Here is a 23,972-nt window from a genome sequence, read left to right as displayed (position 1 = left end):
CTGTACACATTTCAAGAAATCCACTCCATCCAAGCCCTTAACACTATGTCTATCCCAATTAATGTTGGAAAAGTTGAAATCACCTAATATAATTACCCTATTGTTATTGTTTTTACACACCTCCACAAATTGTGCACACATTTGCTCCTCAATTTCCCACTGACTATCTGGGGATCTATAATAAACACCTAACAATGTGACTGCCCCTTTTTTATTCCTAAGCTCTACCCACAAAGCTTCATTCGATGTTCCCTCCAAGATATCATCTCTCCTTACTGCAGTAACTGACTCCTTAACTAATAATGCAATGCCCCCTCCTCTTTTACCCCCTCCCCTGTCTCGCCTGAAGATTCTATATCCCAGAATGTTGAGCTGCCAATCCTGCCCCTCCCTCAACTACATCTCAGTGATGGCTATAATATCACAATTCCACCTGTCAATCCTCACCCTTAACTCATCCATTTTAACTGTAATACTCCTGGCATTAAAGTAGAGGCCATCCAGCCTTGCCTTACTCCCTTGAAACTTAATGCAGCTGTACTCCCTCTGACTTGATTGTTTTACTGTATTATGATGTGTCCCTATTCTGCTAACATTCTGTGTCCCCTCCCCCTGACGAATTAGTTTAAACTCCTCCCAACAGCACTAGCAAATCCGCCCACCAGGATGTTAGTCCCGCTCCGGTTCAGATGTAGACCATCCCGCTTGTACAGGTCCCACCTTCTCCAGAAATGGTCTGAATGATGCAGGAATCTAAAACCCTCCCTCTGCACCAGCTCTTAAGCCACGTATTCATCTGCGCTATTCTCCTATTTCTGAGCTCATTAGCACGTGGCACTGGGAGCAATCCAGAGATCACAACCCGAGAGGTCTTGCTTTTTAGTCTACTGCCTGCCATAAACCAGACTGGAGTTAAAAAAATTCATAAATGCGGTGTGAGGATCTATGGGGTCACCTTACTGCATGTCATCATCATCCTCCACAAATCTAGCAGCTGTGAGGGCCTCCCGAGCGCACCTGCCTCATCTAGCCGGTGCGAGGGCCTCATCCCTGTCACCATCGCCTAAGAAGACCTCTTCACCCTCATCCCTGTCGGCGTCCTCCTCATCAGAGAAGACATGCAGCTCCTCCATCTCCTCCTCAGCCAGCTTGTCTCTTCATTGCAGCGCTAGGTTGTAAAGGGCGCAGCATACGACGACGATGCATGCCACCCTCTGCGGACTGTATTGCAGGGCTCCATCAAACCAGTCCAGGCACTGGAACCTCATCTTCAGCATCCCAATGGTCTGCTCCACCAAGTTGCGAGCTGCAGCATGAGCTTCATTTATACCATCGCTCTGCTGCAGTCTGAGGCCGTCGCATGGGTGTCATCAGTCATGGCCCCTGCAGGTAGCCCTTTCCCCAAGGAGGCATCCGTATAGCTTCTGTGGACCCTGGAAGACTCCAGGGATCTGTGCCCGACTGAGGATGTAGGCGTCATGCACACTCCCTGGAAACCGTGCGCACACCTGCAGGATGCGTTTCTGGTGGTTGCATACCAGCTGCACATTTAGAGAGTGGAAGCTCTTGCGGTTGATGTAGTCCATCGCGTGTAGCGATGGAGACTTGAGCGCCACATGGGTGTAGTCAATCGCACCCTGTACCTCTGAGAATCCCAAGATCCGGGAGAATCCAATGGGCCTCGCATTCTGGCTGTCATGCCCCGGGCGAGATGCACAAAGCTGTGTGCCCTCAAGAAGATGGCATATTTGTGGATGGCAGCTTGTGATATCCCATAGAGGTCACCTGTGGAGCCCTGAAAGGAGCCACTGGCATAGAAATTGAGTGCCGTGGTCACTTTCACAGCCACTGGCAGTGGATGCCCTCCTTGTCCCCTTGGTGCCAAGTTCTGCAGTAAGTGGCAGATGTGAGCGACCAGGTCCCTAAACATGCACAGTCATTAGCGACACTGGTTCTCAGTCATCTGCAGGACTGACAGGCGGCGTCTATAGACCCTGAGTGTCGCTAGGCGCCAATCAACCATGGCTCGCTATCACTCCTGCGCAGCATTGTGCAGGAGCCCCAGCAGCCCCTTCTTCCTGAGGTTGCTGCTCCTGCCTTTGCAGAGCCAAGAGCCTCAGTCGGTCTCTCCTCAAACAGCTGTCCCTCAAACTTTTGTTTCACTGAAAAAGGTGCAATGCGTGGACATGTTATTTCTGTTTGCAAAGAACAGGGCTGTGTGTGTGAATATATGTAGCTTCTAGCATGCTTAAGTGAGCCACATTACAAGCCCAACTGATAATCTTAAATTGGATGTCAGTGCAATTCTTAGCACAATCAGGATTGTTTGTCAAGTGCTGTCAATTGTGGAATCGCATCTAATGTTGAACACTATGTTCTGAGTTTAGCTAGTTGAGTACGGTCAAAATTTTACCTGGTGCGAACTGCCGAAGTGACGTGCTGTTTGATATGATCCACCAGTCAGTGGGACGTACAGCATACATACCTGGCATCACACTGGCACTGAAATTCATATACACATTACTCATTTGTGTGAGGGGCAGAATGTCTTTTTGGGTTGACAGCAGCATCCTGTTAGTGGAGAATACCACTCGTGTTGCTGCTGCACAGTAGCAGGGTGAAACAGCTAGCTTCACCTGTTGCTCAAAGCTTTGAGACATCTGAGGTAGACTGGCCACTGTTCAGGACCGAAAGTGGTGGCCTTAGGTCCATTCATGAGTTTGCATGATATGCAATGAGCAGTGATCTGATCAGGGTAGCCATTATCCCTCAGGATAGCTTTGTTGCGCCCTATTTCAGCATCAAACTTGCACGTTGAGTAAATGGCTTAGGCCCTATTTACAGGGTTGCCAATAAGGCAAATCTTATAGCACGTGGAACTCTAGGAATCCCAAGGCGCATATGGACCAGTGAAGGTGAGTTTGCAATATACAGTAATAAAGAACCCATTGGCACATTTCTCAACTAGCACGTCGAGGAAAGGGAGCTCCATTTCAAAGGTGAATTTGAGCATAGGATGCAGATTCAAATATAGCAAACAAATGTATCTTCAACCTAGTGGAAATATGTAAAGGGTTGTCATTCCATTGACAACGCGTTTCTCATGGAAACCAACAAAGATGTTAGCTAAACTGGGCCGAGGCAGTATCTCATGGCAACACAAACTATTTGCACCTATATGGTCTCATTAAAACAGAACTCAGCTGCACAAGTTACTAAGTTCAATGAATAGAGATTCAGACAATTGTGGCCCATTTTTAATTCATTCATGGGATGTGGGTGTCGCTGGCTAGGCCGGCATTCCTAATTGCCCTTAAGAAGGTGGTGGTGAGCTGCCTTCTTGAACCACTGCAGCCCATGTGTAGGTAAACCCACAGTGCGGTTAGAGAAGGATTTCCAGGATTTTGACCCAATGACAATGAAGGAACGGTGATATGTTTCCAAGTCAGGTTGGTGTGTGGCTTGGAGGGGAACTTCCAAGTGGTTGTGTTTCCATGTATCTGCTGTCCTTGTCCTCCTAGATCGTAACGGTCGTGGTTTATGGAAGGTGCTGGCCAAGGAGGCTTGGTGAGTTCCTGCAGTGCATCTTGTAGATCGTACACACTACTGCCACTGTGCATCGGTGGCGAAGTGAGTAAATGTTTGTGGATGGGGTGCCAATCAAGCAGGCTGCTTTGTCCTGCGTGGTGTCAAGCTTGTTGAGTGTTGTTGGAGCTGCAGTCATCCATCACACTCCTGACTTGTGCCTTGTAGATGGTGGACAGGTTTTGGGGAGTTAGGAGGTGAGTCACTTGTCGCAGGATTCCTAGCCTCTGAACTGCTTTGGTAGCCTTAGCATTTTTCCAGCTAGTCCAGTTCAGTTTCTGGTCAACGGTCATCCCCAGGATGTTGATAGTGGTGCATTCAGCGATGGTAATGCCATTGAATGTCAAGGGATGATGGTTAGATTCTCTCTTGTTGGAGATGGTCATTGCCTGGCACTTATGTGGCACGAATATTACTTTCCACTTGTCAGCCCAAGCCTGGATATTGTCCAGGTCTTGCTGCATTTGGACATCGACTGTTGCAGCATCTGCAATGCTGAACATTGTGCAATCATCAGTGAACATCCTCATTTCTGACCTTATGAAGGATGGTAGGTCATTGATGAAGCAGTGGAAGATGGTTGGGCCTAGGACGCTACCCTGAGGAACTCCTGCAATGATGTCCTGGAACTGATACGATTGACTTCCAACAACCACAGCCATCTTCCTTTGTGCTAGGTATGACTCCAACCAGCAAAGAGTTTCCTCCCTGATTCCCATTGATTGCAGTTTTGCTAGGACTCCTTGATATCACACTTGGTCAAATGCTGCCTTGATGTCAAGGGCAGTCACTCTCACCTCACCTCGCGAGTTCAGCTCTTTTGTCCATGTTTGAACCAAGGCTGTAATGAGGTCAGGAGCTGAGTGGCCCTGGCGGAACCCAAAACTGAACGTCAGTGAGCAGGTTATTTCAAAACAAATACCGCTTGATAACACTGTTGATGACACCTTCTATCACTTTACTGATGATCAAGTGTAGACTGATGGGGCGATAATTGGCTGGGTTGGATTTGTCCTGCTTTTTGCGTACAGGACATACCTGGGCAATTTTCCACATTGCCAGGTAGATGTCAGTGTTGTAGCCATCAGCTGATCATAACTCATCTTGATCGCCATGATATAGTGACGTGGTGCAAATGTCTATGGATCCCTTGAGTGGTACATTAGTGAATAGGATAGCAATGTTGAACAAGTACATGGACACAGCTTTGCTATCAATATAAAGGACACATAAAACCCCCAGACCCTTTAGAAGATACATAACCAGGATTTGAACATGTACTGAGTTCTGAAATCAAAATTTTTGCCTATGAAAAATTCAGAACACTAATCTCCAAACAGGCTTTCCTCCATAAAGATAGATTTTGGAATGTCCCCAGGTGAACCAAAGCATTGCCCACATCGCAGGAACGGCCAATGGCCTTGTCGATGCCCCACCCCAAGTTTAAATTTCAGAAATGCAGCGGGGAACTGACATTGCTCTTGCTAGCTATAGTTTGACTTTCTAGTGTGAATGAGAATGATTGCATACCTCTTTATTTCCTTTCGTTTTTGCAAGACCATGTGAATATAAAATGAAATAGAATTCATTTTTCTCCGAGGGCAGGAAAGAAATCCATCATGATATATTTTTTAAAACTTTATCCTTATTGCTATCTATTTTTAAAACTGGTCTTGTTTCTGCTGAACACAGAAAATTTAGATGGCTACAACAAGTCACCTGATTACAGGGCGGGCCCTCTATCTGGGAGCTATCCCCAGGAGTTTAAAGGCAAAAGAATTAGTTTCTGGAATATTATACCTTATTACGCCAAGAGAACAAACTAACATCACAACTGGGACTGTTCAGACCAATTGCAAAGAGAACGACACAGATGTCATTTGCACTTGATTAACCAACCTTGCTGGCAGAATCAGTGGGTCTGCTGAGGCAATGGCTTCCCAAACACCAGATCCTCAACATAATGGCACCCCTTCCAAAAACTAATGACTGAGACATTTTCGGTGTTGAAACCAAATCCAATTCCAGACAATGGATAAACATCCCTTTTGAAGTCATTGTGGAGAAGGGAAGGTCACAAGTCCCAAACCTCTGGCTTTCTAGACAGTTTAATATTACATATTTGGTTTTCACAGCCTGTCTGTTTAACATCCAACTAGTAAGACACAAAGGAGCAGCCTCCTCCAGGCAGAACAACCTACCCATCTAACCTGTCTCTGCTGGAAGATTCTGTACCATTTCCCACAGAACCGACTCAGTATCTGAGTGCCTATCTCATCTTGCGACATCAGCCCCAACAGGAAAGCGATTCCTACAATACCAGTATTCAGCCAGCTGAACTCGAATGCTTACATGGAGGAATTCCTTATTGGACTCTGACTTTGGACTCACGTGAACCAATATTAATTTTTCGGTGGTCCCCGTACTGTAAAACTCCTTTTTCTGTCCCTCCCTTTACTGTGTGAATGTGCGCAGTGGGACGTTGCAGACACTCCTTTTCATGGGTTTTGAATGTATAAAATAAGCCAACCTGCTGAGTTAGTCCTAACACGAGTTTGCTGTGGATTAGCAGTAAAATTGGATCACAAAACCCAAGGGGCTGGGAAAACACAGCACCCTTTATTCTTTAAAACTATTTAAAACACCCTTCTGCTTATGGGCAGGTGGCAAGAAGAAATCAGTGTAGTTTGAACTGTCTCTTCTGTCTGTAACAAAATGCTAGTCTTGTATGGCCTTCGCAAAGATGAAGGAATTCCTCACCGTGTATGTGGAAAACTTTCTCAGAACTGCTTGTAGCAACTCACTGAACTATTTGGTCAATTCATGTTGTACAGAACCAGTCATAGATAAGATAGGACGTAATGGGACATCACTTTTGTGTATCTTGGGCAGCCAATACATACACGGACGCAGTGAGCCGTGAGGCCTCAAGGTCAACCCAGACATACATATCTGTAAACCTGACAAAGGGACAAAAGGACTTGTCATCCTTAACAAGTGTGAGTCTTATCAACAAAATACTCACTATTCATTTGAACCCACTGCTAAGCATGATCACACAGCTCTGTTCAAAAGCAAGTTACAAAAATTCTTGTTGAACTTATATAAGAGTAATGAGCTGCCTGGTGATCTATATGATGCCCCCACAGCTCACTCTGTCCGCACATGTATGGTCTACCCAAGGCAGACAAACGTCATGACCCTTTACGCCTATCTTATCTATGACTGATCGGATCATTGCTCGCTGTATACCGTGCAAAGTCATGAATGGGCCTAGGACCACCACTTTTGGTCCTGAAAAGTGCCCAGTCTATCTCAGATTACCCTGGAAGAGTAAGGTGTCTCAAAAATTTGAGCAACAGGTGATGGTAGCTGTTTTACACTGCTACTATGCAGTAGCAACATCCACTAACAGGATGCTGGCATCAAGCCAAAAAGACATTCTGCCTCTTACAAATGAGTAATGTGGTATATGAATATCAGTGTCAGTTGGTATGCCAGGCATTTAGACCATACATCCCAATGACCGGTGGATCATATCAAACAGCATGTCCCTTCGGCTGTTCGCAACAGGCAAGGTACTGACCGTACTCAACCAGCCCATGCCTGCAAAACTCAGAACATAATTTCCAACATTAGATGTACTTCCACAATTGGACAGCACTTGATAAACAATCCTAATTGTGCTAAGAATTATGCTGGCAACCAATTTAAGATTATCAGTTGGGCTGGCAGTGTGGCTCAGTTATGCATGCTAGAAGCTACATATATTCACACACAGGGCCCTGTCCTTTACAAACAGAAAGAATATGTTCACACATTGCACCTTTTTCAACTAAACAAAGGCTTGGGGACAACCATTCACTGGTTCGTACCCCAAGGCAATTCTTTGGCCAATCAGAGTCAACTTGCCTGGTTTGAATTTAAACAAAAGCTTGGCAGTTAATTGTTCCCTGGTGCACTCTCCATGGCAACAGCCTGTAACAATCAGAGTCCATTTACCAACAGTCAGCACCCTCCGCTCATGCAGTATAAATTGTTGTTCCCTTTGAAATTTGGTATTCTTGTAAATCTGTCCTGATAAGTGAAAGCTTCAACATCATGTCTCTTTGTTCAGAAATATTCAAGTTCTGTGCTACCAAGCAACTAAATATGAAAAACATAAATACAAGTATTTCTTCTTTAAAAGAATTATTAATCTATCAAATAAACTTCCAGTATGAATAGTGACATTATGGTGCCTTCACAATCTCAAAAATGTCCCAAAGTGCTTCACAGCCAATGGAGTACTTTAGAAATGTTATAATGTAGGAAACGTGGCAGTCAATTTATGTACCCACAAACAATATAATTACCAGAAACTATGTTTTATAGTGTTGTTGGTTGAGAAATTAATATTAACCAGGATCCCAAGGAAAATTCCTTTGCTCTTCTTTGAAATAGTGACACAGGATCTTTTAAGTGCAGCTAGTAGGCTGAAAGGGCCACTGTTTATTGCCTTATTCAAAAGAGGGCACCTCTGTTAATGATGGGAACATGAATTCCTGAGATGCAGTCCCAGCAGGTGAAGCTCTGTGCTAGGAGCACAAACTCCCAAGATTACCCATTGTGTTATTCTGATTGTTCATGTTCATTTTGACAGTTTGCCTGCATCATGTTATATTTCATTGACTGAGCTGGGGAGGAGGGGAAGGACCAACTGAGAAGGCAGTCTGTCAGGATGATGTTATCTCTTAAACTAATCTTGGAAACCAATTCCCTTGAATTCTTACATACTGTAGGCTAGACCTAAATGTACCAGCTAAAATGCCCTGTAATAGCAAGAGTCAAAGGAAACATCTGCAAAAGTGTCAAATTTATACATGTTTATTTAACAGACAATATAAGTGCAGTATAACTATACAGAGGAACATTTTAGCAGCAGAAGAACTTGTCTTGTAAAATGGAACCCTGAAGAATTGCTGTGAGGTGGCAGGGAAGCAGGGGGTCATCCAGCCTCAGCTAGCCAGCTGAAGAAAATGAAATGAAATGTTTCGAGCAAAACGGCAAACTATTAATAACACTGATGGACTCCAGGGGCTTTTAACTTTTTTAGTTTCTCGATATTGCTACCACATAGTTACAGTTTTTGGTATTGTTTTTAAATGGCTGTTTGCTTGATTGTAATTAAGGAGTCGCTACCGAAATAACTTGCATTTGTATAACATCATTTCACAAATGGAAGTAGACTAGGAAACATAAAAAACACACCTTGAAGAGGGGGAGAGGTTTCCAAAAGTTGGTTTTCATAATGCATTTCGAAAAGACTTTGAAAGGAGGAGAGACAGAATTCTAGGGTGAGGTCAGGATAGGGAAATGCATAAAAGATTAGAGGATTAAAGAGGGTGGGGTGTCGGGGTTGGTATGGTGGATCCAAAGGGCGAAGTAGGTGGTAGATATAAGGTGGGGCAAGGACATGGAGAGATTTGAAAATGAGAAATTTAAATTTATTACCGGGGGAGGGGAATCTAGAGCCTGTGTGTATTACTGAAGATAGGGTGATGTGCGAGCAGGACTTAGTGTGGGACAGAATCTGGTTGACTGCATTTTAGATAATTTGTACTTTGTGAAGGATGGAGAGAAGGATGTGTGGTAAGTAAGTCTTCTACTTATAAGCAAAGAAATGACTACTTGCAGTATTAATAGATGAAAGGTTAGTTGGGCTGATTTTAACCTGGGAGCAGCTGGCAAGCAGACTAAAGCATTTTCTTTGTTCTTTCATGGCATGTGGGCGGCAAGCATTTGTTGCCCATCCCTAATTGCCCTTGAATGGAGTGGCTTGCTGTGCCATTTCATAGGGCAGTTAAGAGTTAATTGCATTGATCTGGGTCTGGAGTCACATGTAGGCCAGACAGGGTAAAGGTGGTGGATTTCCTCCCCTAAAGGACATTAGTGAACCAGATGAGTTTTTGCAACAATCAATGTCTATTTCATGGTCACCATTACTGAGACTAGCTTTTTAATTCCAGATTTATTAATGGAATTTAAATTCCACCAGCTTTCATGGTGGGATTTGAACCCATTAACCTGGGCCTCTAGATTACTAGTCCAGTGATATTACCTTTACGCTACCATTTCCCCAGCTCAGGAAGTTCTGTGCAAGTTAACCCACACTGACCTTGCTGCTTTCCAAAGGCTTGTGACTTTAATTTGCTGTTCTGAGCAGGCTTCATCCACCAGAAGGCACCACAACCATCCTTTAAATTGCAGATTGTGCTTCAATAACATCATCGGGGCCAGACTGCAGTTTTAAATGGAGGCCTGTGTAGAGAAGCTGTTTTAGTTTCTCACCGTGCCAACCTGCCAACAAGAGGAGTGGGGACCAGAAGGGGTCCAGAAAATCAATTTTTTTTTCTCCTGGCCCTACACGGAAACCTTAAGTCTTCCATGTGCTTGGGCTTCCTTCCCCCATTGGTTAATTTCTCCTGAACCTTGCCTCCACCAACCACTTAGCCAAGTGAACTTGGAGACTTTTCCTTCAAGTTTTTAGTGTCAGACCTCCTGCCACCCAACGTTCTGTCCCACCTGAGTTCAGACAGAAGGGTCTCCATACAGGTGAGGCTCATAAGCTAAAACCTCCCAAACCTCACTCTGCAAATGTCATGGATGTCAGCTCCCGAGTTAAAATTGAGGCTGTGTTCATGTAATGTTCCTCTGCACACCGTTTTAAACACAGGCATTGCCAGTCACTTTCAGCAGGTTACTGTCAGTACTAAATTAGCAGACAAAAGTAATGATGTTGAAAGCAGGTTAAGCTTTTATTTACTTAATCCACATAACTAGGGAAGTAGAGAGGGTTTTAAACTAATTAGTGGGGGCAAGAGATCAAATTTGGAAAGATGTGGTAAACCAAGGAGTAGAGACAAGGCAAGAAAGAAAGGTATTAATATGGGAAATGATAAACAGAACAGAACAGGAAGGGATAGAGAATACAAATCTAAGAGTAAAACAGCAGTCAGGCTTGGGGTTACAAAATAATATAAGGACAAAACTAAAGGCTCTGTATCTGAATACACATAGCATTTGAAACAAAACAGATGAATTGATGGCAGAAATACAAATAAATAAGTACGATCTGATAGCCATTACAGAGACATGGCTGCAGGATAGAAACATAGAAAATAGGAACATTAGTAGGTCATTCGATCTTCGAGCCTGCTCCACCATTCAATATGATCATAGCTAATTCTCTATCTCAACGCCAAACTTCCGCACTCTCCCCATACCCTCTGACGCCTTTAGAGCCCAATAAATCTATATACTTTCTTCTTAAGTATATTCAGTGACTTGGCCTCCGCAGTTTTCTGTGGTAGAGAATTTCATAGGTTCACTGCCCTCTGAGTCAAGAAGTTTCTTCTCATTTCAGTCCTAAATGGTCTACCCCATATCCTGAGACTGTGACCCCTTGTTCTAGATCCCCCCAGCCACAGGAAATATCATCCCTACATCCAGTCTGTCCATCCCTGTCAGAATTTTATATGTTGCATTGAGATCTCCTCTCATTCTTCTAAACTCCAGTGAATGCAGGCCTAGTCGGCCCAATCTAACCTCATACGACATCCCAGGCATCAATCTGGTGAACCTTCACTGCACCCCCTCAATGGCAAGTAAATCGTTTCTTAGGTAAGAAGTCCAAAACTGCACACAATACTCCAGGTGTGGTCTCACCAAGACCCTGTACAGCTGCAGTAAGACATCCTTGCTTCTGTACTCAAGTCCTCTCGCAATGAAGGCCAACATAGCATTTGTCTTCCTAATTGCTTGCTGCGCCTGCATGCTTGCTTTCAGTGATTGGTGTAGAAGGGCACCCAGGTTCCTTTGTACATCAACATTTCCCAATCTATCACCATTTAAATAATATAAAAGTAAAATACTACGGATGCTGGAAATCTGAAACAAAAACAAAAATAGCTGGAAAAACTCAGCAGGTCTGACAGCATCTGCGGAAAGGAACACAGTTAATGTTTCGAGTCCGTATGACTCTTCATCAGAACCATTTGTCATTCTGTTTTTCCCACATAATATATTTGCCCACTCACTCAACCTGTCTGAATCGCCTTAAAGCCTCTTAACATCCTTCTCATCGCTAACATTCTCACCAACTTTCATGTTGTCAGCAAACTTGGAAATATTGCATTTGGTTCCCTCATCCAAATCATTGATATATATTGTGAATAGCTGAGGCCCAAGCACTGCTCCCTGCGGTACCCCACTAGTCACTCCAAAAAAGACCCATTTATTCCTACTCTATGTTTCCTGTCTGCTAACCAATTCTCAATCCATGCCAATACATTACCCCCAATCCCATGTGCTTTAATTTTACACATTAACCTCTTACGTGGGACTTTATCAAAAGTTTTCTATAAATCCAAATACACCACATCCACTGGTTCTCCCTTATCTTTTCTGCTGGCTACGTCCTCAAAAAACTCAAGTAGTTTTGTCAAACACGATTTCCCTTTCATAAATCCATGTTGACTTTGTCTAATCCCATTGATATTTTCTAAGTGTCCTGTTATCACATCATTTATAATAGACTCTAGCTAGCATTTTCCCTACTTCTGATGTTAGGCTAACCAGTCTGTAATTTGCGGTTTTCTCCCTCCTTTTTTAAATAGTGGGCTTACATTTGCCAGGTCTGTGCCAGAACCTACGGAATTTTGGAAGATGACAAGCAGCACATCCACAACTTCCATGGCCATCTCCTTTAGTGCCCCGGGATGTAGATTTTCAGGCCCTGGGGATTTATCGGCTTTCAGTCCTATTAATTTATCCAGCACTATTGTTTTAGTAATACTAATTTCCTTCAATTCCCCCTTCTCACTAGACCCTTGGTTCCCTAGTATTTCTGGGAAATTATTTGTTTCTTTCTCCGTGACGACAGAACTAAATTAGTTTGACGTAGAGTGGGACATGAATATTGAAGGGTACATGACTTTTAGGAAGGACAGGAAGTTAGGGAAAGGTATGAGATGGATCTGTTAATTAATGATGGAATTAGCACTTTAGAGTGGGATGACCTAAGTTCAGGAAATGAGAATGTATAAGCAGTGTGGGTTGAGATGAGAAGTAATGAAGGCAAGAAGTCACTTGTGGGACTGGTGTATAGGCCCCCTAATTGTAACTATACGGTAGGACAGAGTATAAAGGAAGAGATAATAGGAGCATGTCAGAAAGGTATGGCAATAGTCATGGGAGACTTTAATCTACATATAGACTGGAAAAATCAGATGGGCAAAGGTAGCCTGGATGAGGAGTTCATAGAATATTTTTGGGATAGTTTCTTAGAAGAGCACATTCTGGAGCCAACCAGAGAGCAGGCTATACTAGATATGGCATTGTGCAATGAGATAGGATTAATTGATAACCTCAGTGAAGGCATCCCTGGGTAGCAACGATCATTAAATGATTCAATTTTACATTCAGTTTGAGGGAGGGAAGAGTGGGTCCAAGGCTAGTATTTTAAACTTAAATAAGGGCAAACGTGGGAATGAAAGCAGAGCTAACTGAAGGGAACTCGCAAATGAAGTTAGGGATAGGTCAATAGGGATGCAGTGGCAGACATTTAAAGGGATATTCAGAATATACAGAATAAATACATTCCAACAAGAAAGAAAAATTCCAAGGAGAGGACCCACCATCCGCGATTAACTAAAAAAAAGTTAAAGACAGTATCAAACTTAAAGAAAAGGCATATAATTGCACAAAGATGGGTGGCAGGTCGGAAGATTGGACAGAATATAACGAACAGCAAATAATAACAAAAGTATTACTAAGGAGGGAAAAATTAGAGTACAAGAGAAAGCTAGCTAGAAATATATAGACAGACAGTAAGAGTTTCTATAGATACTTAAATAAGAAAAGAGTTAACAAAGTGAGCATTGGTCCTATAGAAAGTGAGTCTGGAAATTAATAATGGAAAATAAAGAGATGGCAGATCAATTGAACAGGTATTTTGCATCAATCTTCACCATAGAGGATATAAGTAACATCTCAGAAATAACTGTAAATCAGGAATTGGAAGGGAGCAAGGAACTCAGGAAAATTACAATCACCAGGGAAGGGATATTTAGCAAATTGTTGGAGCTGCGGGCTGACAAATCCCCAGATCCAAATGGACTTCACCGTAGGGTCTTTAAAAAAGCGGCTAGTGAAATAGTTGATGTGTTGGTTTTAATTTTCCAAAATTCCCTAGATTCAGGGAAGGTTCCATTAGATTGGAAAATAGCAAATGTAACTCCTTTATTCAAAAAGGGACGGAGACAGAAAGCAGGAAACTACAGGCCAGTTAGCTTAATATCTGCCATAGGAAAAATGTTGGAAACTATTATTAAAGATGTTATAGCAGGGCACTTAGAAAAGTTCAAGGTACTCAGGCAGAGTCAACATGGTTTGTGAAAGGGAAATCATGTTTAACCAATTGATTGGAGTTCTTTGAAGGAATCACATGTGGTGTGGATAAAGGGGAACCGGCAGATGTACTGCACTTCAATTTCCAGAAGGCATTTGATAAGGTGCCACATCAAAGGTTATTGCAGAAAATAAAAGCTCGTGGTGTAGGGGGTAACATATTGGCATGGATAGAAGATTGGCTAGCTAACAGGAAATAGAGGGTAGCCATAAATGAGTCTTTTTTTCTGGTTGGCAGGATGTAACGAGTGGTGTGCCACAGGGATCAGTGTTGGGCCCTGAACTTTTTACAATTTATGTGAATGACTTGGATGAAGGGACAGAAGGTATGGATGCTAAATTTACTAATGACTCAAAGATAGGTAGGAAAGTAAGTTGTGAAGAGGACAGAAGGAGACAACAAAAAAAATATATACATCGGTCAAGTGAGTGGGCAAAGATCTGGCAAATGTGGGAAAATGTGAAATTGTCCATTTTGGCAAGAAGAATAAAAAAGAAGCTTATTATCTAAATGTTGAGAGATTGCAGAGCTCTGAGATTCAGAGGGTCCTAGTGCATGAATCATAAAAGGCTATTATGCAGGTACAGCAAGTAATTAGGAAAGCTAATAGAATGTTATAATTTATTGCGAGGGGAATTGAATACTAAAAAGTAAGGGGATTATGCATCAGTTGTACAGGACACTAGTGAAACCACATCTGTGTACAGTAAGGAAGGACGTAAATGCATTAGAAGCAGTTCAGAGAGATTTATTAGACTAACACCAGGAATGGGCGGGTTGTCTTATGAGGAAAGATTAGACAGGCTAGACTTGTATCCGGTGGGGTTTCGAAGAGTAAGAGCAACTTGATTGAAACATACAAGATCCTGAGGGGTCTTGACAGGGTGGCTGTGGAGAGAATGTTTCCTCTTGTAGGAGAACCTAGAATGAGGGGTCACTGTTTAAAAATAAGGGGTCGCCCATTTATGACTGAGAGAAAATATTTCTTCTCATCTCTGAGGGAAAGCAGTCTTTGAATGTTTTCATGGCAGAGGTAGATAGGTTCTTGATAAACAAGGGGCTGAAGGGTTTTTGGGGATAGGCCAAAGGTTACAGTCAGATCAGTCATGATTTTATTGAATGGCGGAGCAGGCTTCAAGGGCCAAGTGGCCTACTCCTGCTCCTAACTCGTATGCTCGTATGTAAACAGCAATATCCTTACAATTCTATTTATCGTGATTTCTTCCAATCCCTTGCTCTGAAGGTGGTAGCTCATGCTGGGGTACCTTGTCCAAGAGCCAACATTTCTGCTTGAGCCAACGTAGTGATGGTTGACGGGGTGTTCAACCATGGAGTCAACGTAGCTGAGTCCAAGCCTGTCCTTATCTGATGTCTTCTCACAAACACAACGCAGCAGCAATCACTAGATCACGATTAGGACCAGGGATTCTGACGTTTTTATTTAATCCCCAATCCCAGGGTCACTGACAATTAAAGATCCCTTGGTGTACTAAAAAGCAAAACGAAATTGCTTTCGGAATTAGGATTGTTTAGCGTCACACCAAATGGCTACACGCTCAGTCATCAGAGAGATTATTGATACTAGTTTTTGAGCTTTTTAAAAAGCACAACAGATATCAACTGGATTCATGAATATTTTAGAGTAGCCCAGTCAACAATATATTATGCAGAATACACACTGTTAAACTTAGAGCTCAGATGAAGGAAGTTCCACATGCATGGACAGAAATTTATGCAATGCTCTAAACTGGTTCTGATTAATGGATTTGAGTCACATCCCTTTGGGTACTGGTTTGCCCTAGCATTTCAATTTCTCACACACATCCTGCACTAATATAATGCCTTTAACAGAGTTAAAAGCCCCATGTTAGATTATTTTCTAAGTATGCTGTTCAGGAGATATTTTCATCTGCAGTGTTTGCCTTTCAGCTAGTGTCTCGTCACAGGCTATGCAGAAATACTGGCCTGCTATTCCAAGATCATTGGTGAAGACTTGACAGGCAATGTAAGGCCTGTGACCTCAAAACTCTTTCAGGATTGAGTCAGGGTCACTGCCATTCTTATAGTCTGTCTGCAGAGCACTGATTTGACATTAATAGCTGAGATAGGCTTTTGGGTCTCTAGAGGCTTTATTGCAACATCTAAAAAGTAAAAAAAAGATGTAAATTGGAGGGAATCGAACATATACTTAGAAAGGAATAATTTGTAGCAGTATGGGAAAGGAGCAAGGGATAGTTGGATAGTTCTTTTAAAGAACTAGCGCAGATGCGATAGGCTACACCATCTCCTCCTATGCTGTGTGATTCTATGAAACAACAGTAACTTCCAATCATAAAATACTTTAAATAGAAAAATGCTCCAAGGCGCTTCACAGAAGTGTATGGGATTAAAATGGACATCAACTCAAAAGTTGATATTAAGAAGCTGTCCAAAAAAATTAGACAAAGAGGTGGGTTTTATAAAGGATGTTAAAGAAGAATAGGGCGATGGTGAGGAGGCCAGGTTTATGGAGACAATCCCAGAACATAGGGACTGGGAGGCTGAAACCACCATTTGCCATGGTGGGAAAAAAGAAGAGGTAATGCATGAGAGACCAGAGTGGAGCAATGGAAATCTTGGGCAGAGATGTAAGACTGGAGGGGGTTCTAAAAATAGGTAAGGGTAAGGCTATGCAGATGTTTAAATAAAAGTCTGAATATTTTAAATTCAGACAGGAATACGGTATAGTTCAGTGAGGTGATAGTTGAATGGTGAGTTAAAGTTTACAGAGGGTGGGTGATGAGAAGTTGGCCAGGCAAACATTGGAATATTCCAATTATTGGGTACAAGCAGAAGTGAACGATGTTACAGAAGTGGATCTAGACAGTCTTTGTGATGGTAAGGACGTGTCTTCAGAAGCTCCACTTCGATTTAAATATGATGCCAAGGTTGCTAACAGTCCAATTCAACCCTAGTCAGTGGTCAGGGAAGAGGGATGGAGAACAGTAATGAGGGAATTTTTTTTGATGTGGGGGCACAAGCAATAGCTCCAGCGTTCATGCGTTTAACTGAATGAAATTGTGGATCGTCAAAGACTGGATGTCGGAGAAGCAATCTGACAATCACAGAGACAGGAACTGAAGTTGAAAGCGGTGATGGAGAAGTAGAGCTGGATATCATCTGTCTATATGTGGAAGATGATCCCTTGTCTGTGGATGAGGCCCGGGATGATAAAAGAATAAATAACATACCCCAATCAAGCTCACAGAGAATGTTGTTCTTGGCCTTGGTTAGGGGCACTTTGGAAAGGTTAGAAACCCAATTGAAAGGATTCAGACTGGAATGATGGGCATGGACCAGGGAGGCAAGAACAAGTTCAAGAACTTTGGAAGGAAAAGTAAGATATGAGATGATAGTTTGCGGGAACAGTTGATGGATTATTTGAGGATATGGGGGGTGGGAATTGATTTGTGGTTTCGAATGGAAAGGAACAAATTCCAGAGAACAGGGAGCCATTTATGATTTCAGCATGCATGGGTGCCCGGATGGAAATTTGGGTGGTTGGGAGTTTGATGGGTCGGGGTTAAGGAAACAAGAGTTTGATCTCGCGGATGAGATGAGTTTGAAGAAAGCATGCTGAGGGGGAAACAAAGCAATGAAGCTAAAGAGACTGCTACAGGTGGAGCTGTGGGAGTCTTGGCTTCACGGGAAGGGAAGGAAACAGCAGAGGCAGCTGAATAGGTGGTCCCTATCTTAGTGATGCAGAAATCCATGAGCTCCTTGCACTTCTTAGAGATGTGGGTAGAGGGGAAGAGGAGAGAGGTTTAAGGAGATGATTGTTAGAACTGGAGAATCAAAACCTCAGGTTACCTTGGGAGATAAAAAACTAGAAATTTGAAATAAAAGCAGAAATTCTACAAAATGCATAAATTAGACATTATCATCAATTTCAGGTGAGTTGTGGCAGCAGAATTTAAATTTTAAAGCCCCTCGCCCCAAAACATTAATTTGTCCTTTAAACTTCAGATTTTAATTGACCTGCAGTGTATTTCCAACTTGTTCTGTTAAAATTAAAGTTTTTTTTTAAATCTTGAACACAGCTTAAGTGATGCTATGCACTCTTAATTGAACATTTGGTGCTATTTTCTCATGGCTTCTCTCAGCGCTCTGTGAAATAGTGCATTATCTCTACAATAGCTCCAGGGTTTCTATATACAGAGGACACTGGGTCAAGTTTACCCAGGAGCTTCAGAGGATACTGGCATTTTCAAATTGCAGGGGAATTCAGGTCAGCCAGAAATACCACACATGTTTGTTTCATGTACTTGCTTTGATTCAGCGGTAGGACTAAGAATGTGATTTAGATGTGTTTTTAAAGGAAGAATCTGCATTTATATGGCACCTTTCAAGTCCACAGTACCTCCCAAGGCATTTCACAACTGGTTAATTACTTTGTAAAGCATAGCCACACTTATGTAGCCGTTAATTTGTGCGCAGCAACATCTTACAAGCAGCAGCAGGTCTAATGACCACATAATCTGGGGCTGAGGTTCAAATACTGACCAGGACACAGAGGAGAACTCTCCCACTCTTCAAATTGCAGAATATTTAACCTGCACTTGGGGACCTCGGTTGAATCTCTCATGCAAAAGGCAGCATCTTCCAAGGTAGAGTACTTATCTTACATTAGGTGCTCAGCTAACTCAGGTAGGAGTGTTGCTAATGAGCCAAGCTGACTCATACCTTCAATTTTACACCAGCCCAGATGGGACATAATCCCTGGATAAGAAGGACAATGCTTAATACATTTTACATTAATGCCTTGAAATGATTGTATTGAAGCACCCCATGATCTATGCGGAAAAGTTAAATATGATTGCACTTTTTGTGATGGCCATTTAGAAATGTTTTGTAATGTTCTTTCAGGTATTTTATGAATAGAGTATATTTTTCAAAAAAAAATCCACAAGTCTATTAGCTACTAAGTGTTAGATTAGTTTAGCTGGCAGCATGAGTGTCTGCAAGCTAAAAGACTGTAGACTCAAATTACATGCTAGACCTTATGCAGATAATATACCTGACAGTGTAACATTAGTAATCTCTCCGTTTATACACTTTAGAATAACTGCGTTCAGTTCTGGCCATCACACATCAGAAATACTATCCCAGCACCTTTAGAGTGGGGGGGGAAGAAAAATATCTTAAGTAATTCTGGAAATTCTAATCCATTATTTGGAAAAAATTCTGTGCTGTTTTTACAAAAGAAAGAGGTACGCCAAAATAAAAAAAAGTGATGTGCGTGATGAGCAAAATGTGTAGCGGCAATAAAATGTAGTCAGAATGAATAGTTGTGCTTGAAAATATTGTTTTTCTTTCAATGAATATGACAGACATTTTCAATATGGTCATTACAGACAGCCAGACAATGCAATGGTATTCAAGTTATTTACATAGATCTGAGGTGTTGCACTTTGAGGTGCTTCAATACAATTACGATACATTTAGTTTTCACTGCATACATTCATTGTGAGTCATACAGCCTGAAGGGTCTATACAATTCCCAGCCCCTCGGTGCACTGTGGCAGAAAGGTCTTAGACAGCAACCTTTCCCCATTGCGCTGGCTGCCTAAGCTTTAGTGCATCCCTCAGCACAGTCCTGGACCTTGAAATGTGCCAGTCTGCAACACTCGGTCGGGGACAATTCTTTGCACTGGAAGACCAACAAATTTCAGGCAGTCCAGAAAGTGTCTTTGACCGAGTTGATGATCCTCCAGCTGAAGTTGATGTTTGTCTCGGTGTGTGTCCCTGGGAACAGCCCATAGAGCACAGAGTCCTGTGTCACAGAACTGCTCGGGATGAGCCTCAACAAAAAACACTGCATCTCTCTCCAGACCTTCTTTGCAAAGGCACATTCCACACAAGGAGGTGAACAACGGTCCCTTCCCCATTGCAGCCACCTCAAGGACAATGTGTGGAGGGGGTGAGACTCCTGGCATGTAGGAAGGATCTGACAGGGAGGGCCTTTCTCACCACCAGCCAAGGTACATCTTGGTGCTTATTGGAAAGTTCTGGCGATGAGGCATTCTGCCAATGACTTTGACAGTCTGCTCGGGGAACCATCCCACAGGATCCATCATCTCCTTTTCTCTCAGGGCCTCTAGGACGTTACATGCAGACCACCCCTGATGGACTTGTGGTCAAAAGTGTTTCTCTGCATAAATTTTTCCACCAGGGACAGGTGGTACGGCACGGTCCAACTACCTGGAGCGTTCTGCGGCAGCGTGGCCAGACCCATCCTTCGCAACACCGGGGACAGGTAGAACCTCAGCACGTAGTGACACTTGGTGTTTGCGTACCGAGGGTCTACACACAGCTTGATGCAGCCACACACAATAGTAGACTTTTGGATTTGTTCTGCCTCATGTATCAAGCAGCCCTCTAAATGTCGATAGTTTATTCCTGTCCTCGCCTAACGTTCACAGGTACGCACATTTCAGCAGCTGTCAGCCCAGGGGTGGGAACACATCGATTTTCCTTTCTGCCATCCAGAGGAACATGGAGGCTAATTTGAGCTCCACGACTGAGATTGACTTAATCAGTAGAGAACGGATTTGATTGAAACCAACCTTTATTAAATTTCTTTCTATTGCACAAGTGCATCACAATTTGCAAAACTGATTTGTGCAGCTGGATTGTCACAGCTCTGTTGCTTTTAAAACAAGAACAATTAAATTCCTTGCTTTAATATTCCAATATGGATGCAGTTGCAACAACAAAAAACAATTACTGTCTTTCAGCCTTTTCAATGTGGGGGGTTCTGCTGCAAATATTAATAGACTGTTGGGGACCATTCCATCCTAACTTTCTGAAGGCATCACCTGCTAACCAAAGGCAGTGCAAAAAATTCAGTTAAGTACTGAAATTGTGCTGCACTGTCGGAGGCGCTTTCATTCAGATGAGACACAAAACTGAAGCCCCAGCCACGCTCTCAGGTAGACGTTGCAAAGGATTTCATGGCGCTATTTTGAAGAAAAGCAGGGGAGTACTGCCCAGTGACCTGGAAACAATATTGGTTTTATATCTCATCTGAAAGAAGACACCTCTGACAGCGCAACACTCCCTTTGTACTGCACTGGAGTGTCAGTCAAGGTTTTGTGCTCAAGTTCCTGGACTGACGTGGCTCTGGTTTTCCCTTTCCCTGATGGGAGCATCTCATCTCCAACCAGGATTTCCTTTAAGACTTCAATACATGCTGCACCATTCATTGCCTGCTTGACTGAGGCAGAACAAATTCAAATGTCTATTATTAAGCTAGCTACTAAGTGTCAGATAAGTTTAGTTTGTAGTATGCTTGCCTGCAAGCCAAAACATTGTATGCTTGAATTACATGCCAGACCTTACATATATAATGTACTGACAGTGTAGAACTAGTAATCTCTCAGTTTATACACTATAGAATAACTGTGTTCAGTTCTGGGTATCATGTATCAGAAATGATATATTGATCTTGGAGGGTGTACCGGACAGGTTCACCAGAATTATATCAGGGCCAAAAGGGTTAAATTACAAGAATAGATTGCATAGACTGGGCTTGTGATCTCTTGAATATAAAAGGTTAAGGGGTTATCTAAATCAGATGCTTAAGATGGCTAAAGGAGTTGATAGTGTAGATAGAAACTTTGCTCGGGTGAGGAAATCCAGAACAAAGGGGCAATGTTGGTGCTGAGACAGCCTCACGAAGAATCTTATGATTCCAGTTGCCCTCCAACCTCAATGAATGCTGCGATACAGTTCCAGATATTAGTTGGTTATACCTGGCTCCCTGAGCCAGATGGTCGTTCTTCATGGTAATATGGACGTTAACCATTAGGTGCCCTTGTGGTCATCAAAGCTGAGACCAGTCCTGAACCTGTCATCACCCAATGTCCACTTACATTGACAAGCAGGAGTAACAGTCAGGAGCTGGAAATCTGACTGTGCTGTTCCTGTTCTCTAACTCACTCTAACTCCTCAAATGGTGTTGAAAGCTGCATATCAGCACATAGTAAATGCTTCATTTCAAATGCAGATGAACAGTAACGTGGACAAATCTACTTTACAGATCAGAAATACCAGCCAGACTGCGGAAAAGATTTGTGGACTCCACAGGTCTGCAACCAAACCACATTTCGGGATCATATTTATTCTTTTGATGACAATAAGGTTTGTTTACTGTTACATTTTTATTGTGAAGTGCAAGGCAATTCCTTTTGGCAGATTTTGATGCCTTTGAGTGTTTGTTCTTTTGACTAATTGAGTACCTTTAATTCCATATAGCACCTTTAACATACCAGTAATAAAACATCACAAGACACTTCACAATTATTAGGCAAAATCTGACACCGAGCAACATATGGAGTGATTAGGGGCAGAATTTTTCATCCCGCGGGCGGGCGTGCACCTGACCTGAACGGGTGTGAAATAGTGCGCGATGATGTTGGGCGAGCATCCCGACGGCATCGTGCATTCTCGCGATCTTTTGATCAGCGGGCGCACACAAGAGGCGGCAGCACGCACACCGACAATCTAGAGGCCTATTAGGGCCCTGAAGTTATTAATTACGCTGCATTTTTCGCTGCCCGCTCAACCGTTCGAGTGGCTGGCGGGTGGGCGAATAGGCCAGCAGCCTTTGCAGGCAGGATGAGGTTTCCAACGGTGACTAAAAACACGATAAAATGTTTTAAACATCCATTTTTACATGTCCCTCTTCATGTGACTGATGCACATGCAGGGGACACATTTATATCATATGTAAAAAGTTTATTTTTCATTTTAAAATCCTTCTGCTCCCTGAGCCGGCTCTGTGCCTTCAGGGAGCTGTCAGCGTGCACACCCCCACGCATGCGCAGACTTCAGCGCTCGCACTCCTCCCACCCCCACCCCCGCAGCGCAGAGGCTCTTAGCGTGCCTTTCACGCTGGCTGCCCGTTAGTTGGCCAGCCAGTGTGAAATCGCGGTCAGAGCCTGACCACGGGTGGTGGTCGGTCTTGTGGTCTCACCCGAGCCCGCCCATCGCGGGCGGTCCTCGAGGGGAAAATCCTCCCCTAGGACAGATGACCAAACATTTGGGCAAAAAGACAGGTTTTAAAGAGCATCTTGAAGGAAGAGAAGAGAAAGAGGTGGAGAAGTTTAGGAAGGGAATTCCAAAGCTGAGGGCCTAGGCAGCTGAAATTATGGCCACCAATGGTGAAGGAAATGGGGAATCCACAAAATGCCAGAGTTGGAGAAACAGAGCTCTTGAATAGTATTTAGGCTGGACCAAGTTAGCGGCTGGAGTGTAGACCAAGGTTCATAAGTGGTGAGTCCGCAGACAATCAGCCCTTCCAATTCTCTCCATTCCTCCTGAAAGTGCCTGTTCATACTGGGATACATTTACCAAGGTAAATGTCTGGTACCTCAGGCTGACGTGGAATGTGGCTGTAGAGGCATCATAGTTGACCCTGACCCTGTGCTCACTTGATGTTCCTAACTTCACCCTTTCTAATAATCAGAAGCAAAAAACCTAAGGCACCAAGGACTGTTCAACCTGCTGCCCAAATGAGATGAGCTAGGGATGGAACACAAAAGTGCTGTTAATATTTCACAGTAAAATATGCTCACTCAACTCTGCTGAAGCATCATGTGAAAGTGAAAGGCATTATTTGTTAACATTGCCAAATCTTAAAGCTGTGTCAGGTTTATTCATGATCAGTGGAAAATGGATTTGAATTTCTGGCTCATTTATCATTCTTGTTTATTTGTTGCTGTCCATCACATTTCCCAGCCAAACAATCTTAGCAAGTGTGATGTTTATCACATCTTTTGCCTCAACCATATATTGTTTGTTTCATCAGTTGTTTTCTCCCAGTCCTATTAGTCGCTTGTTCAGCAACGTTGATGTGCACTCTGGTACTTCACCTGACTGCTCTGTATGGCTGAGT

At 43.0% G+C, this 23,972-nt stretch overlaps 1 protein-coding gene across 1 annotated transcript in view; it reads left to right on the top strand.

The window, feature by feature from the left end:
• The window catches only part of terb1 (telomere repeat binding bouquet formation protein 1), a 190,617-nt gene that overhangs the window by 162,087 nt on the left and 4,558 nt on the right, over positions 1-23,972 (top strand). The window contains exon 19 of the mRNA XM_078544790.1: positions 22,116-22,216. Coding sequence (XP_078400916.1) covers positions 22,116-22,216 — 101 coding nt within the window. The remainder of the gene's footprint in view (positions 1-22,115; positions 22,217-23,972) is intronic.

Source organism: Cetorhinus maximus, chromosome 6 (assembly GCF_964194155.1).
Source record: "Cetorhinus maximus chromosome 6, sCetMax3.hap1.1, whole genome shotgun sequence".
Classification (NCBI taxonomy): domain Eukaryota; kingdom Metazoa; phylum Chordata; class Chondrichthyes; order Lamniformes; family Cetorhinidae; genus Cetorhinus; species Cetorhinus maximus.
Note: the sequence above shows the minus strand (reverse complement) of the source record. Positions and strands in the feature narration are given on the sequence as shown.